General features: G+C 28.2%; 3 protein-coding genes across 8 annotated transcripts in view; 1 reads left to right on the forward strand and 2 right to left on the reverse strand.

Annotated features, from left to right (window-relative positions):
- Window positions 1–400: 400 nt before the first annotated feature.
- On the reverse strand, window positions 401–1,314 carry LOC113219163. The gene is made up of 3 exons (XM_026444447.1): window positions 1,245–1,314; window positions 509–1,105; window positions 401–411 (listed from the first exon to the last, which is right to left on the reverse strand). Exons 1-3 carry the CDS (start codon window positions 1,312–1,314, stop codon window positions 401–403), a joined length of 678 nt encoding a protein of 225 aa, XP_026300232.1.
- A 2,957-nt stretch (window positions 1,315–4,271) lies between these two features.
- LOC100576543 (steroid receptor RNA activator 1) lies at window positions 4,272–5,536 on the forward strand. 2 transcript variants are annotated; one of them, XM_016915617.2, is made up of 3 exons: window positions 4,272–4,380; window positions 4,712–5,194; window positions 5,305–5,536. In XM_016915617.2, the coding sequence occupies exons 2-3, from the start codon at window positions 4,825–4,827 to the stop codon at window positions 5,499–5,501; spliced, it is 567 nt and encodes a 188-aa protein (XP_016771106.1). In that variant the 5' UTR covers window positions 4,272–4,380; window positions 4,712–4,824; the 3' UTR covers window positions 5,502–5,536. The 2 variants fall into 2 exon arrangements, with proteins under 2 accessions (XP_016771106.1, XP_003249830.1); XM_003249782.4 differs by having other exon boundaries at window positions 4,313–4,510.
- A 7,593-nt stretch (window positions 5,537–13,129) lies between these two features.
- The window catches only part of LOC412878 (DNA N6-methyl adenine demethylase), a 182,713-nt gene continuing 177,420 nt past the window's right edge, over window positions 13,130–18,422 (reverse strand). For all 5 annotated transcript variants that reach the window (XM_026444410.1, XM_026444409.1, XM_006561197.3 and 2 more), the window contains one exon: window positions 13,130–18,407. In XM_026444410.1, coding sequence (XP_026300195.1) covers window positions 15,698–18,407 — 2,710 coding nt within the window. In that variant the 3' untranslated portion in view covers window positions 13,130–15,697. The remainder of the gene's footprint in view (window positions 18,408–18,422) is intronic.

An 18,422-nucleotide genomic window follows, 5' to 3' on the forward strand; every position in this document is an offset into this window, starting at 1 on the left:
AAATTCGAATATTTGATAAGTAAATTCAAGGAATATCCTTATTTGATTCTGCATAACTATACTGCAACATTAAAATATACAATAAATATTTATATAAATATATATACAAATAAATATACATGCAACAAATATATACACAAATAATATTTTTAAATTACCTTTAGAGTTAAATTGCGATATGAATGAATTAAGTAAATAACTTTAATTAAATTACTGATACCCCATATAAAACTAAGTATTACATCAACCGTATAAAGTCGATCGTTAATATGTATATATATAATACACATATCTAAACAAATATATGCAATATATATTATTGATAAAACATTAAATCTAAAGTTATATGATTCATTTAAAAGTGATATCGTTTTGCATAATTCGAATTGTATATACTTTATTAAGTTGTATCTGGAAGCTAAATATTAATATAAATAATTTATCTTAAGATAAAATTATTTATAAAGATTTATTAAAAACTTAGATTTATTAAGATTTAAAAACATACTATTATTTATATTAGATATTTCGGAGATAGAAATGAAAGTTTTTCCTTTTGTAATAATATTTAGCATTGTGTTTATCTGTATAAATCTAATTTTAATTTTATTCATAAAAATGGCAAAAGTACATATTATAATAACATTAACAAAATCAGGTATTCGATCAAATATCCACATTAAGATATATAAAAAATTTGCATTGTTGTCTAATAGTCCATAATAATCCAATAAATTACATGTTATTACTATAAATATCACACTAATAATTTTAACAATATCATTTTTCATACATAATGTATGATCAATCTCTATATTTAAGAATTTTAAGTTTTTATCAATGTTATTTATATATTCGAATGCTCTTCTTATTTTTAAACTCTGATGCATACTTGAAATTATTATCAAAGAAAATAAAAATAAGTTTAGGACAAATCGAAATTTTCTAAGTATAAACGTGTTATTTATAAGGAAAAGTTTTTGCATTATATCAACCATATAATAAAATTGTAAATAAAAATGAAGACTCGCATAGGATACTATTAATATGAATATATAAATGTAATTTGTACATGAAGTTTTGGAAAATTTTATAGGGTATAAACCTGTAAAAAGAAAAAGATTTAAAATCGGATATTATAATATGTTATAATTAAATTATAATAAAAAATATAAATTTTTATTATTCACTTATATTTACTATGTTATTATATCATAATTTTTATTATTTATTTAATATTTTACCTAAAAGTTTTATTATACCCAATAATAACCAAGATTCTTCGTAAATATTGGAAGGATGAAATAATTTCATGACTATGTCTTTCCACGATAATAATTATAACTAAATTTAAACGGAATTTCATATTATGTTATATTTCATGCATTAAATTTGTCAATAATTTTACTTGCATGTTAGTTAATATTGAATAATTAATTAGAAACATTACATGCGATTTGTGACAAGTATACATATATAATTGCATATAAATATTTATCTTTTACATGTTATATTTTTTTATTACAAATGCAATCTACAAATTATACAAATATTATAAAAATATTATAGTACAATTAATATATATATAATATTGACTTATTTAATTACTTTATTATATTTTATATATTTAATTATATTTTATTATAATTATTTTAATGTTGTATTTTAATATTATGACGCTTCATGATATTTTATATCATGATATAACTGAATGATTTATATGTTTTGACTTGTTAAATCGTAATTAATATATATGTAATGATTAATATATATATATACTAATTATATTATTATATAATCTAAATTAATTTTATTATTATATAATCTTTAAATGTGATATAGTTTTAGATATGATTAATTGTCTTGAAGTAAAGATAAAATCATGATATGGTTTTTATTTTTAATATATAATTATTTTTATGAAATGCAATTTAATTATTATTAAGTTTAAAATACATATTTTATTTTATTTTATAATTTATTTTATTAATTTTAAATAATATTAATTATAATGTATATTTTAGAAGTTATAATTTTGAAAAAATTAAATTTTGAAATGTTAATAATATTCAATTTATTTTTAATAATATACAATTATTTTTTTATAATTTATTTTAGTTTAAACAGAATAATAAACAGAATAATGTCTAGAGAAAAATTATTTATTTATAATAATAATCAATGATTATTTATAATTATATATAATATGTAATAGTAATATTTTATGATAATAATCGCCTTGGTTATCATATGAATTATCGAATCATAGCAAAACAATCACGCCATTGAGTACTACTATTGTGCGTTTTGCCATACTGTTTCATTTTATATTAAAAATTTAAAAATTATATTAAAAATAAAAATGATTATGTAATTTTTCTTAATCCTTTTTTTAGTAGAAAAGTTTGTTATATCCTATAGTGTGGTTAGATTTTTTTCTATTATTTTCAGTTTTTGAAATAAATTAAAAAATATCAATGAAAAGTTTTCGATATTTAAACAATTATTATATTAAGCATACTTGGAAGAGAATTCACAAAATAATTTCATTTCAAGAGTAACTGAAAAAAAAAAAAATAATTCTAAAATTGAAAAATTGTAATTATTTTTAAAATTGATTTTTTCAAAAATTATATAGATACATAATATATAGATTCTAAGAAAAAAAATGAAAAAGATAGCAAATTAGTAGATTTCTGTTGGCAAACATAAAGAATATTTCTAAAAATGTAAGTAAGTAGTTTATTGTATTTTGTTATATTGATTTCTTATTTTCGTAAAAATGATTGTATTTATAAATTTTTAATTCAAAATCAATTTGTTTGTTCTTATAATATTTATAAATATAAGAGTGACTAATTCTATAAATAAATTAATGTATGGAAAACTAGTAGTTTCTGATTGAAATAAATTTATTAAATTTATTTTGTTATATATTTTTATAAATTTTTATATTCAAAATCTGAATGACTTTAATTATTGAAATTTAACGGTTCAAAATTAAAATTATTTGTGTAAGAATTTTTATATTTCTAGAAATTTTACATAAGATTATGCTAAATATTTATTCAATTAAATAATAAAAGTACCAATAAACGCCAGAATTAAATTGATTTTTGATTGATTTTAAAAAATCCAAATCGTATTATTTAATTATTTTTAATTGAATCATAGTAACATGATTGTAGAAAGAGAAAGAAAAAAGAAAGATCAGAAATTAAATTCTAATTTAAATCCAATTCAAAATTTAATGATTAGATGCAAGAAATAAGAAATTATGATATATTTAGGATAATAGTATTTATGATAATATACTTTAAATATCAAATAATGACATATTATAATAATTGTACATAAAATTCTTCAAATAAAAAATAACTTGAATTTTATGCGTGATGATTCGATATTTCCATTTTTCAAATAAATAAAATGAAAATCTAAGATGGCGTCATATAATTTATAAATATTTCTATATAAATCTCAAACTTTATGTAAATAACTTTTGAATCATTGAATTTTAGTTTATATAAAAATTATTAAAATGATTAAATCTTATTTTGAGGCTTATTAATTTTTTTAGATCTTTTAATGAATAAAATTTAAAAATATTGAATTTAAAATCTACCTCAAAAACTATTTATTATATTTAATATTTGACAAATTATTTGTATATAATAATTGATTTTTTCCCACAATTTATCCAATGATTATACTGTTAGATACAGTTGACGGTTATTTACAATATAATGAATCAAATTCTACTATAAATATATATGATACAATTACAACAATTTTTTGTTCGAATCAATTTACTATTATATAAATAAAAATAATTTCTTAAATTTATAATTATTTTTGAATATGGAAAGAGGATTTATTTTCAATCCAATTGCTATTTGAATGAAATTGTTTTTATAAGTTAAATAAGTTACTTTTATCAGAAGATGAATCGTTGTCACCTATATATAGATAATGATTTCTTATTGAACAAACTGTAGATATAAACCAATATGGCATCCTAGTAACTGATCAAATAAAAACTTAAAACTTAAAAAATACTAATTTTATAATAAAATCATTTTTGAATCAATGAACTTAAAATTAATATTTTTGAATTCTACTTGTCAACAATTATTAAAAAGCATAAAAAGAAGTTAATAATTTCTAATTTTATAAAATAAAGTTTTGTCAATCCAATATATAAAAAAAGCAATTTATTATATCAGTATGATATATCTAACTTATATTTATTTGCTAGTAATAAAGTATCATTTCCTAGTAATTTATATGATCGAAGTTGTTGATCTTGAAATATGTTATGATAATAGGAATATTGTGATTATAAACATATGTTAATATGTTTATGATTATATTCTATAAGTAAATACGATTATAAATGTCAAATCCAATATTAACAGTAATTTTAAAGAAATTTTTTATTATTTATTTATTTTTGCTAATTCATTTAATTTAAATTTGAAAAAATCAAAAATGAGTGAAGAAATGACAAGTAATGTATTTTAGTATAATATATTTATATAATTTATTAATATAGTTAATAATATATTTATATAATTTTCTATTATAAATTTTTTATATTATATTTTTTATATTTATATTATTATCAATCTGATATGTTGATATGAAAAAATAAATTTATATTATATTAATACGAAATACTTCAATGTTCTTACACAATTTTATTTTATAGATCAAAATCTTTCTTTACAAAAAGTTTTATTACCTGGTCATGATCCTGGATGGAATGATCCTCCGAAATGGGCATATTCCGTGGCACAAAGTTCTATAACTCCTACTAAACGAATGTTAAATAAAAGAGTTGCATTTCCTATGACATCTATACAAGCTAAAGATAAAGAATCTTCTTTAAATAAACCATTAAATATGCCTCCACCAATACAATCTGCAATTAATTTAACAACAGCATCACATCCTCCATTGTTATGTCCTTCAAATAAAAATAATTTGAAAGGAAAAATGAATGAAATAAATATTAATAAAGAGGAGACATTAAATAACGTCTTGACAAATTTAGAAGCTGTAATTAATGAACATATATCTGAAAAAAATAGTGCTGAAGAAGTAAAAAAGAAATTAGATATATTAAAAACTGCATGGCTTGAAGATAAATTAAACAATGTGATATATAAGAATATTTTAGATTTATCTACAGGTTAGTAAAATAAATATAATAAATTATTAAATTATTATTACCAATATATATTATAATATAATATTGTAATTATATTTGAAAATAGAAAAATAATAAAAAAATATTTTTAGCTTTACGAGAAGGAAATATTGAAAAAGCTGATGAAATACATATTGCATTAATGATGTATCATGCTAATCTATGTAATACATGGATACCTGGAATTAGACATATTATTTTAGGATTAAAAACCAAAATGAAAAACTCAAATATTACATATTCTCAAAGTTCAGAATCAAATTTATTATTAACTGAAAGAAACGAATAAGTAGAACTTTTTCAGAAATAATATTTTTATGTATAATGAACATTATTTCTTTGTTTATATAATTTTATATATTAATTAATCTTATTAAAAATAGTAAAGAAAACTACGAATATTATTAATATAACAAATTTTATTATAATTATACAATAAAACTAATTAAATTAATTTCATATAATGTTTATTATATTTTTGACGACTATCAATAATGGAAGTTTATTATAATATAAACATAATGCATTTTATAATATTTGATATTCAAATAGTAAAAAATTAATATTGTGGCATTATATATATATGTATGTTCAATGAAACTGAAAATGTGAATATCATTATTACATATTTCATTAAAATATATAATTAAATTATAATATAATTTTTTATGCTAAATTTGATATATAATTTTCTATATATATATATATTTTTCTGAATATTTAGCATTTTTACATAGTGCAAATTTAACAAAAATTATTGATTAGCAAAGTCTGTAAATTAAAACATTTGTCAATTTTATTTATATATATACATATACGAGGTGTTAACATATTTGTGATCTTTCGAGAATCGATTCTAGAAATAAAAACAAATATAAAAGTTAATATATGTATATATAAAAATATCGGCTAATGCCATTAATGAAGTTATAAGTAATTTAAGTTTGTGTTACGAAGTGAAACAAATATAGAGTAAAATAATTTTATCTTTGTTAATTATACTATCTCTTTTCACTCTGCTTTTGCTTTTCTGTATCGAATATAATAAACATAAATTGCGTATTGTTTAATAAAAAAAGTCTCAACCGATATTTTTATATATCTACGTTTACTTCAATTTCTCAATCGATCTTTTAAAATTCTATTTGATGAATAGTATATTAACACCCTATAATTTGAATATAATGATTATGAACCATTTTGTTACGCGCGCGTATTTAAATGTAAAAGCAGAAATAAATTATAATGCTAATTAAAGTTGAAATTATTTTATAATCATAAATATTTAATATTATCAACACATTTACATATAAAAAATTATATAAATCTTAATTATTGAATACATCATTAATGATGATTAATGATGATTTATAATTGGAATGATTCATTGAATTCATCATTTAACGATATCAAGCGAAATAATAAAAAAAATTGAATGTTTTCTTAAATATGATAAATGAAAATCTTAGAATTAGAACTTAGAACTTTAAAATTTAATTGGAATCAATTAGAATCGTTTTATTATACATTTTATTATATGTAATATACGATTTTAGAAGGAAAAATTAAAACATTTTTGAAGGATTATTTTGTGAATATAAGTTATTCAATACTCATGTTAATTATGTAACATTTTTATTGAATCATGATATGCATGATTAATGCTCTAGTTTATCGAATGTTGCGAATGTTTTTAACTTCTATACATATTCTTTATCATATAAAAAGCAATTTTATTATAATAAATAAGAGAAATGATTGTATGAAAAAATGACATATTATATATAAATGAATTATGCAATATATAATGAATAATGCAATTATTTGAAATCCGTGAATATATCGAAGCAAGTTAATTGATTATATTTATCTCAATCAATTAAATGAACATTATTAAAAAAAAATATCTATCAAAAATTTCATGAACATAATTAATAATTTTATTAATCATGATTTAATCTTGATCGAACTAACTATCATTATCATACATTATTTGAAATTATATTTTTCATTAATTTCATTTAATGATTAATAAATGTATATAAAAAAAAGTACATTGACACGTATATATAGGACAAAAAATATCCTTAATATTTTTATATCACATGTACACGAATGATCAATAGAATTGTTCAAAAATATACGTACATACTTTTAATTCATCTACGCGTGAAAAACATTAAAATAATTTTTTTTTTTCATTGCATCTTCATTTTATTTGCTTACGATTGGTACACGGATACGAAAAATGACCAAGTCTTCTTTTATCATAAAAGTTTCTTGTATTTCTCATTTCTCTCTTATGTATATTCACAAAGGACAATTACATCTTATTTAATAACATATTCTTCGTCTAAATGTACTCTTATGTCGATAATAGTCATCGATAGCAATGATCAATTTAAATTACTCTATCACTTATCGTTTATAAATCGCTACTAAACTCTAAGCATACGGTATGTGTACGTGTTTGTACGCGTGTACTTGTATGTATCCTGTGTGTTTTGTGTATTTTTTTTCTTATTTGTAAGTGTGCGTGTTGTGTATATGTGTACATGGTTTCTCATCGCTCAAAAGCACACCCGCGTTTTCGTTTCTTTTTTTTTTTTTTTATTTTTTATTTCTTAATTAATCCACGTTGATTTCATCGTTTTTCCGCATTTCAGTCGATTACTCGAAATCGAAATACACACCGATCGATGCTTGGCATTTTATCATTTGTCACACTTCTCTTTTTGTTGTCGCCTTTAAACGTAATAACGAGAACTAAAAAACATGGAGTAAAAAAAAAAGAACAATAAAAATAATATAATATAATATAATAATAATAATAATATTAATAATAATAGTAATAATAAGTTACATCATCGTTCACGATACGTACATATATGACATAAAAACGAAGATCACTTCGTTCGAAGTTAATTAATTTTTTTTTTTCTTTTTTTTTTTTTTGCGAACTTTCACATTTTATTCGCTCGCTATTAATTGATTTTATTACTCTTTTTTTTTTTTTTTTTTTTTAAACATAAGTTTTGAAATCGCGAATGAAATTCTTTTCCATTTCATTCATCATTGCTTCGCTATTCCTTTCGCTTGTTCGGCTTTTTTGGCGCGATTGAAATTGGCGAAAGGCAGTAAAACGCTTTACAAGAGTAAATATATATATATATTTATAATTATATATATATATATTCATTATAAAACTTACATCTTAAACTTATGACCATCTATTTTTATTAAATCGTCAATATATTTTTTTCTTCCATTCATTATTTTCTTCTTTTTTTTTTATTTTATTTAATCTCGCATAAATAAATATTCATAAATACATTTTTTGAGTATCGACGCATGTGATTCTCTCAATGGATCATTTCGAACCTCTCTCGTCTTCTCTTTCTGTATTTTCATTATCATTTTTTGTTCTGTCTTTTTGCAGTAATTGATTTTTTTTTCTATTTTACGAACTTTCGAAACATTATAATTATAATTGAAAAAGAGAGAAAGAGAAAGAGAGATAATATATCTCATCATAAATCGTTAAGTATAAGCAACCGTGAGTAAAGTTCAATTTTAGGTGACAAACAAAATAAGAGAAAAAGAAAAAATTAATTTTTTTTGTGTAATTTTTGCTGTAATTTTTTTAATTATAATTTTTTATTCGTTTGAGTTTTTTTTATTTATCGATTAACCATTATTGTTTTGAGAAAAGATCCATTGAGATAATCTTCTGATCTGTGTCGAATTTCGATTTAAAATTCTTTTTCTTTTCTCTTTTTTTCTGGGCTCAATATCCAAAAATATATATACACATATGTAACGGGTGTATACGTAGCGCTATGCCCTATTTCGGGGGACCCAGAGGATATTCTTTTGATATTAAAGTGCAAAAATTGTGAGCGGTCATTTTTTTTTTTTTTTATTATTTTCGCTTTTCGATTGAGTTCTTTTCGATTTTATTTATTTCTTTTTTTTTTTTTTTTTTTTTTTTTTTAATGTCAAACAATCTGTACGCAAGAACTCATGTACATTTGTTTATACATTTATATATATAGATAAATATAAATACGCAATATGGATATCTCACGATTTTCGCACTTTAAGTAATAATATGCTCATTACACTCTATCATTTTATTTATTTTTTTTTTTCTTCCTTTCATTCGCCTTCCTCTCATTCTCCTCTCGTCTAACTGCGCATTACAAAGTATTATTTATCGTTTAATTAATCGTTACTTTAATTCATTTTATTTTTTATTTTATTTTATCAATTCTTATCAATCAATTACCTATTGTATTCTGGCTTCATAAGGCGGACATGTGGTTTTATTAGATTTTTATTCATTTTTGTTTTATTATTATTATTATATTATTATTATATTATTATTATTATTATTATTAATATTATTAATATTATTATTATTATATTATTATTATATTATTATTATTATTATTATTATTATTATTATTATTATTATTATTATTATTATTATTATTATTATTATTATTATTCATCTCACAAGACAGATATACATCAAGTATATTTGTTGCAATTAATATTTATCTGTTTGCTTCTTTGTAATTTGTTTTGCATTTGTTATTACATCTATTATGTTACGCTTGCTATAAACTATTTAAAAAATTTGTTCTCCTTCGTTTAGCTTCAACTCCCTCCCCCCCATCCCCTCTTATATTTAATCTCTACACACTCTCATCATATTTTCTCCGCTTCCTCTTTTTTTTTTTTTTTTTTGTAAATTTTTTTATAGGTTTTTTCGTACAAAACAAAATGGCATCTTTTTGGTATTGGAAGAAAAAATACAGTTTTCAACCTCTTTCTTTCTTTCTTTTTCTTTTTTTTTTTCTTTTTTTCCTCTCATTCCAGTCCCGTTCGTACACCACGTTCGTAATCGAATTGAATGCCACGTGATCGACGCTAAACTCTAATTTTTCCCTTTGTTATCTCTTCTCCTTCCGAAAGAAGAAAAGTAAAAAAAAAATTGGCAATAAACTCGTTCGCGTGCGCCACGTTCATTTTTATCCCGTTCCCGCTGCAACACGACAATCATCGGAATACATTAATGATCCTTTTCTCTGTTACGCCTTAATTATTATTTACCGCATTAATACTATTTTGGCATCGTGACGATACAATTTCCATCTCGCATCTTATACACAAAAGAACAGCAACAATAACCAGTTCATTTTCTTTCTTTTTTTTTTTTCCACTTCCATATCCCATTTCATCGATTGGAATTACAGCTCGTCGTATGATTTTTATGACTTTGATAACAGTTTTCTCTTCAAAAAAAAAAAAAGAAAAAAAAAATCCTGCGACGAAATCTGTCCTTCTTTCTTTCTTTTTTTTTTTTTTTTACCTTTTCAATTTTCTTGCCTTTTTTATTTTCTAAATTCATTCTTTGTATCCTATTATTCACGCACGCAACTGAGCATCATTTCGGAAGTCGACGAGAGAAAAATCTTGCCTGTGCGCCTCGTGCGTCCTAAATGAATCCGATGGATCGCGATCGAGGAAAGAAACGTACAAAATGTGAACAAAGGAACAGGCGCGCTATGAACGATGGTTCTTCCCCGGCTAACGATCGCTCCCGATATTTACAAACGAAAGGAAAAATTATTATTTTTTTTTTTTCGTTACAAATATAATAATAAAATTAATAATAAAAATTAAATATATATAATATAAATCATTATATATAGTCACTGGTTTCATTCATCATCCTTATATTATTAGATGTTTTAAAATTCATCCGATTTAAAATATCTATATAATTCATTCGTTTACAATAATATATATACGAATAATTGTCTACAAGAGATCTATATAAAATCGGTAGATTACAATCGAAAGTATAAATCTTTACAAAATCTTAATCTCGATTAATTTCATTAAACGATTTTTCTTTGTTCAAATTACATTCACAATTTCATTATTCATTTTCTCTCGCATTACTTCCGATTTTATTGTATTTTTATATTTTTTACACAATTTTTAATATATATATATATATATTTTTTCAAACGTATATATATAATTAATCAAACTCTAATCGTCGTATGAGCGTTCGAAAGCATTCGAAGAACCATTTCCACAACGAAATTGAACGTGAACAATTTTCAACGACAAACGACGCAGATGAAGAAAAATAAGAAATTATCGTTGAAGATAATTCACATCGTATCGTTGGTAAATCGTTCGCAAGAAACAAGAAGAGTATCGCGATCGAAACGTTTGCTCGCGCAAGAAGAAAGAAATAGATGACGAAAAATCTTATCTCTTTTTTTTTTTTTTTCTTTAATATATATATATATATATATATAGAATGATCTTTTAAAATGTTTAAAAAAATAGAAACATTGTTTTTGCGAGAATTTCAGCGAGAACTTTTGCGTATCTTACTATTTCCCTTCGTAAAATGTTTAATTGACTGGTTGAGATCGATTCTCTTCGAATCTTGGGGAACCTAATCGAAAAATAGTCTCTGACGATTGAACGATTAATTTTTCTATTTGATATTTTTGCTTTAAAATTTATACTTTGCTTTGTAAAACTCCGGAGTCGTGCGTAAAAACGGAGGAACGATTATGCTTTTTAGCGTAATTAAACTTCGTCAAACATCGGTGAAACAGAGAGGATGATATCATAAAAAAGGGAAAAATGAATCGATTGAGAAAAGAAGAAAATATATAAAGGACGACTAGCGTTTAAAAGACATGCAAGCTCATCATCGATGATGCTGTTTTTGCTCGTATTAAAACAATCTTTTTCTTTCTAAAAAAAAAAAAAAAAAGAATAGAGAGAATGCAAACGAAGAAAAGAAATTTAAAACGAAAGATATAAAAATATATAGCGAAGAAAGAAAAGAATTGATGCACATCCTCGACACTAATTCGATCGTTCGGTGTCACGAAAGAAAAATTATATATATATATATAAAAAAAAAAGAAAAAGAAAAGAATGAAGAATAAGTGATAAAAAGAAAAGAGAAGATAGAAGAGCTAAAAAAAAAAAAAAGATACGATAATAAAAATACAATAGAACAACGCGTTTTGTTAAAACTTAATTAATAAATAATCGATTAAATTAGATTATATTACTAATTATTACTGTTTGCCGCTAATAATTATTATTACTACTACGTTATGATAATAATGAATGATAATATATTAATGATTCTTATAATACTCCGATGGGTGAGGGTTGGACGCGTCTTTTTACCTCCCTTTTACCTCCTTCTATATAGTAATCACCTCTCTCTCTGTCGATTATCGTTACGATCCATCGACCTCGAACAACCACGATTTCCTCCCCTTCCTTGATCCACTTTTCGATTTTTAGATTCCAACGCGTACACATGAATCGCGAGGACCGTGTTTTGTTCCGGTCTCTCCGGTGCTTCTTTTCTCCCTAGTTCAGCTAGTATGTTCGTGCATCGAAAACTTCGAAAAGCAAGGAACCGTTTATTCGTGAACCAATTAAACGAATTAATACGTGATCATGATCATCGTCATTCTCTCTTATCATCGATTAAAATAATCCCACGTGACTTCGCTGCTCCATTTCCTAATCCTTTCCTATTAATTGGAAAGACTCTTTCTTCTCTTTCTACACCTCTGCCTCCTTCTTTCGCTCGTTCCGACTCCTATGACTCTATCTCTATCGTTTTTCATACGAATTTATCGATTGAGCTACGAACGGTCGATAAAACAGATAAAAACAACACGATCGAAAGAAAATTAGTGGGAAGTGGCGATTAACGTTTCGAGGTAGTTTTATATATACATATATATATGTATCTGTGTATGAAAAAAGTAGGATTAATTCGCACGACATGTATCATTAACACGGATTACTTTTTTTTTGTTTCCTTTTTTCTCCTCCTTTTTTATCTTTTCCTTTTTTTTTTTTTTTTTTTTTTTTTTGGCTCTCTGACTCGCCCTCGAACACTGGCACTTATTACAAATATATCGAACCTTATCGGCTATTGCGAACTACCGCGAAACTTTTTCTCGAATCACTTTGAGCGTGTCTTTTTCTCGCCCGAGAAGATCATCCCTCGAGAGGCTCGTATATTAAGATCCTATATATTGGGATCCAAGATGATATTTGATGATGATGGATTGAAAATCGCGATCATAGACTCTAAAGGCCTTAGAAAAATGAATATTAATAATAATAATAATAATAATAATAATAATAATAATAAAAAAAAGAGAAACAGTTGGAAGAACGTAGCTAACCGAAGAAGACGGCACCACGACGATTGACGCGTTTCCTTCCCGTTGACAGTTCGATATTCTAATTAAAAAAAATTATTTCACGAGCTCTCATGTATATGATGTATATATTTGTGTATGTTTGTACTGATATCCGATCCGAGAATTGATATTAAATAATATTATATAGCAATCCATATCCATATATATGTGTGTGTATGTGTATATGTGTGTATGTGTGTCTGTGTATATGCCTCTCCGTTGGATCGTTGTTTACTCGAATCTTTTTAACGTGATGATACGATTAAAAGGATAAAGCTATGGATGCAAGCACGTGCAAGTGAATTACGAAATAAATACGATGATTAACAAGCACAATGTACAGATAGGCGAAGAGAACGAAAAAAAAAAAAAACTATAGATAATAGTGTATCTATTATGAGAGAAACAGGGAAAAAATAAGTGCAAGAGAGAGAGAGAGAGAGAGAGAGAGAGAGAGAGAGAGAGAGAGAGAGAGAGAGAGAGAGAGAGAGAAGATAAAAGAAAAGGATTTTAAACATTGATATTTATCGTTTAATTAATTAGCTTAAAAACTTGAGATCATTTTTCATGTCTGTATATGTTATTATACTGGTGTATATGTGTAATGTGTCTAAGTGCGAGCTCCATCCTTCCTATTTGGAGCATGATATTGTGCAGATGATTTTACAAAGGATCGATTTGAAACTATATGTATATCTATATCATCGTTCGATGTTTTGGATAGGTTGGATGATTAGAATAAAATCCTACGATGGCGCCGATTAATCGATTTTTGTTCCAGCGTGGTGTATGTGTCCAGTATGAGCATGTGTGTGTATATATATATATATATATATATATATATATATATATATATATATATATATACATATACATATACATATATATATATATGACGATGATGATACAACAACAACAACAACAACAACGGAATACGACGTGTGGTACAAAAGGAGAACGTGCAGAAAAATAAACGACAGATCGATTCTTCGATGCGAAAGTGATCTAGTTTTGTATAAAAAAAAAAAGAAAAGGATCGTAATAGGCACGCACATGTATTGTTACCATACATGTTTGCCATTTCGCGTATGCCATGTGTTAAAAAAAATCATTTATCATGCCTAGGTATGGACTAGTTAAATATGATTACAATTGTCTACTAAAATACGAGATAATTAAAAAAAAAAAAAAGAAAAAAAAAGTGTACAATTGGATACGTTTCATTTCATTCTTTCTTAATCTTTCGTTATATCGTTTTTTTCTCCTTTTGTCTTTTTTTTCTTTTTCATACTTTTACTCTCCATTCATTCCATCCTAAATCGTATAACGTATATCAAAGTTTGTTTTGTTTCTCGGCTATCAAACGAATACGATCGATCTATCGGTTTTACGTGTGCTGTATCCTTAATCCAATTATCATGAAAATCAGCCTCGATTGCGATCAGTGTTTCTCTAAGCGCATGACACGTCTCTTTCGGTCGCCTCTCGTAATTCATTTTTCATCTTTAACCTTGAACAGCGTGTCGGATACTAATACAGCGCCATATATATCTGCCGATCTTACGCTCTCTTTTTCTCATTGTTCGCTCACAACGTTCTATCATGATTCGCGTAAAAGATCGATATAAAAAGGGAAGCCCCGATTAGAATTGAATCCTGTGACGAAACGTCTGCGTTGCGAACTTTTCATTATGTTTATCATGTTATCCTTTCCCTTGCTCCTCCTTGCCCCCTTCCCTCCCGTCTATTACGTTTATTATATTCTCCGAAAAAACGTGAAATAGAAAAATGGCAGTGCAAACGTGTTGTTTTCTTCTTATTCTTTTTCTTCGTGTTTTTTTTCTTTTTTTTTCCTTTTCAGTAACAAGTATAACACATTTAGGACAATGACGATATAATAATTACGATAGAAATTTCCTCGTAATAATAACGGATTTGTCATTTTCCTTTATTATTTGATCCCTTTATGAAATGTTAACTACCTGTTGCTCGTATGTTTTTTTTCCCTTGTTCCCGTGATTCGATTCAGCTTCATCACGTTGACGTTGCACGACACGTAACGCCAAACGGCTGCCGCTGGGCTAAGCGATGCGCGCGCCATCTCTGAATCCATTGTTTCACTCGATCAGCCCGACGAGATTGCTCGATCGATTCTCGGCACGGTTCTTGGTCATCGATGGCTGGAACCGCACCTGTTGACGATCACTCATCCAATGGCACCTCCCTCCTGATATGGGCCAGTGATCATGCACGGATGCATGGGGAAGAGAGTGGTCCAGGTCATCGTAGTGTAAGTGGGCGATCTCATCATGAACTGAGAGCTAGGAACGCTAGGTATGTACGGGAGCGGAGTGGATTTCTCGCTGATCGTCGCGCTCGCTGGACTCGTTGGAGTCGATGGGGTGGACAGTGGTTGCGAGTTAGTCGACGAATTCGTGGTGGTTGTTGTGTTGGTGGTCGTGACGCCCAACTTGCGGAGTCGCATTTTCTCTTCCCATTCGTCCCAACCGTGTCTCGCCCGGTTCAGATTACGATGTTGATAGAAGACCAGACTGATCCTGGTTGGATTGAGACGATTAGGCTTTTTGAGAGCTGTGGTGGCGTGCATTTCGTGTTTCGCGCACTCGAACAACACGCTACCATGGCTCAACGCGATGGCAACTCCACCCATCTGCGAATCCTTGAAGCACTCTTCGTTGTCGGAATAATCGGCCACCTCTCCGAGTGGTTCCGCCTTAGGCGGGGGTTCTGGTAACACCGGGAAATAAGATGGCGGTCCGTAAATATCCCATCGAGGAGTGTCCCACCTTGCCCAGCCAGGATTCAGACTTTGATACGGAGGCACCCCTTGATAGGGATATTGGGGCGAAGGGAAGCAGGTTTCTCTCTTTGGCTGTTGATACAATTGAGGTGGATATTCTGATGTTTGGGGATGGGGATAAGGTTGGTGGTAATTGTACCCGTCCCAAGAATTGGAATAAGGTTTGTCGAAGACAGGATACGTTGGATACAGTCCGTATTGGGGAAAGGAAGCGTGAGGATGTCCCAAGCCTGGCATTCCGTGGAAGTCTTGAACCTGCTTCATCTCCTCGGCCCATGGGAAGCAATTCGAGTTTGGATTCGCCATGTTCTGCCTAGGGTCGTGGAAATTCTCTCTTGTCTTGTCCTCCGTCCACTCTGATCTTCGTATCTGGTTATTCTGATGCATCGTCCCGTTATTTTGTATTGCATTGTTGCTCGGACTGTCCGCGTAGATGCCGTTTCGTATCGGCTCCTGGGGCTTGAGAAACGTTCTATTGGAAGAATTTTGATATGCACTGTCCGCGTTTGGATTCTGGCCTGCGGCTGTCCTTGATGGTGGCCTACCCTTTGGCACTCTGAACGGAGAGGGATCAGAGGGTGTTTCCCAACAAGGTGGTTTCGATTGGTCCGGATGCGGTACTCTGTCGTTCCAATTGAACGTTTTTTGATGATCTATGGATTGTTGGTGATTCCTTTCGGAATTGACTTGATCGTTGTAGACTTGTTGCTGATCGTAAGGTTTGTTCTGATCGGGATACCAGGAACCAAGCATGTTCCAACCGCCAACTTGATCGGAAGGCGCTGGTGACATCTGATTTATCCCAGGTGTCTTTTGCTCGTGACTCTTATACATACGATATTTTCTTTGATCTATCGAGCCTAAATTTTGAGTACCGTTTGGCGGATTGCTTGAAGGAAGATGCGACGAGGTGTGTAGTAACAAGTCCGAATTCGTCGTGCCGAATTCCTTATGACTAGTATTGCTCATACAAGAGGATACCGATAAGCCGGAAAACATGTCCATATTTGTCTCGTGAGGCCCTTGATACGGAAGATTTCTGCTCGATTGTACGTGGTGAGGGGGATGATAGTGGCCTTGTATTCTGTTCACGAACGGTTGCTCGATTTGTGATTTCTGAACCTCTAAGTAGTTCTGCGTAGTGGGGTACTTTTGTTGACTAGAATTCTGTCCAGGTTTGGGATATGGTAATTTCGATTGATCGCAGTTCCCTCCAACGTTTCGTGCGTTATTTATATTGTGCAATTGATGATGATTCGTCCGATTGAGTGCGCTCCTTTGATCTAAATGAGCTGGAAAGTTTATACAGTTTGTTTTTGGAGATGCGCTACTCTGTCTGGTGTCCATGTACATGTTCGGATAACTTCTGGAAGTGGGAAGTGGATGACTGTAACCCGTGTCTGGATACCCAGAACTTCTTGGCGAGGCGTTTTTCTGATCCTGAAGCGTAGGTGGACATCCTCTAGGAGACATCGAGTAACCGATATCCCCTGGTGTTCCCGTATGAGTGCTCCTTGGTGAAATTGGATGAGCTCTTGGCGAGTGCGAATAATAATTTCTTGGCGAGTCCATCGTGGAATTGGGTAAATTTCGGGATCCTGGTCGATGCTCGTCTTGAGAAACGGTACTTCTAGGTCTGATGTCGTCCAAGCTCGTGCTGTCCGGATCAACTTTCGCATCCCTGTCGAGACCACCAAACGAATACTCTCTCCACGGATTCAACCAATTATTCTTTCGCTGATCGAGCCAACCGTTTCTACTCCATTGCTGTTCGTTTTGGTAACCCCATCCTTGAGGATACATGGACACCGGGCTATCCAAAACGGTGGAGGACACTTGGGAGCTTTGTAACTGAGCGTCCATTCCTTCAAACATGGACGCCATCTCCAAGGATAGTTGGGTGTCCCTCATTTGCGGTCTGATTAACTCTTGATGTCCTGGTATTTGGCGTCCTGACTCTGTTATCTTTTCATTAACATTCTTCGAACTGTCCTTCTTGCTGCTAATAGTGTCCGGTTCGTCTTCCTTCCTCTTCTTACCGTGCCTTCGACAGGGTTGCAGTGGAACCGATCGAACTCTCACTTCGCAGGGATATCTGTGAAACGTTATA

This window comes from Apis mellifera, linkage group LG12 (genome assembly GCF_003254395.2).
Source record: "Apis mellifera strain DH4 linkage group LG12, Amel_HAv3.1, whole genome shotgun sequence".
Taxonomy (NCBI): Eukaryota; Metazoa; Arthropoda; class Insecta; order Hymenoptera; family Apidae; genus Apis; species Apis mellifera.

What these genes read in the sequence shown, in the direction of transcription:
- LOC113219163 (XM_026444447.1), bottom strand. Translation starts at nt 1,314, where the DNA reads ATGAAATTATTTCATCCTTCCAATATTTACGAAGAATCTTGGTTATTA. An exon ending in GGGTATAATAAAACTTTTAG is followed by an intron (nt 1,106 to 1,244) that starts GTAAAATATTAA and finishes TTCTTTTTACAG; the next exon opens with GTTTATACCCTATAAAATTT.
- LOC100576543 (XM_003249782.4), top strand. An exon ending in TATTTTAGATTTATCTACAG is followed by an intron (nt 5,195 to 5,304) that starts GTTAGTAAAATA and finishes AAATATTTTTAG; the next exon opens with CTTTACGAGAAGGAAATATT.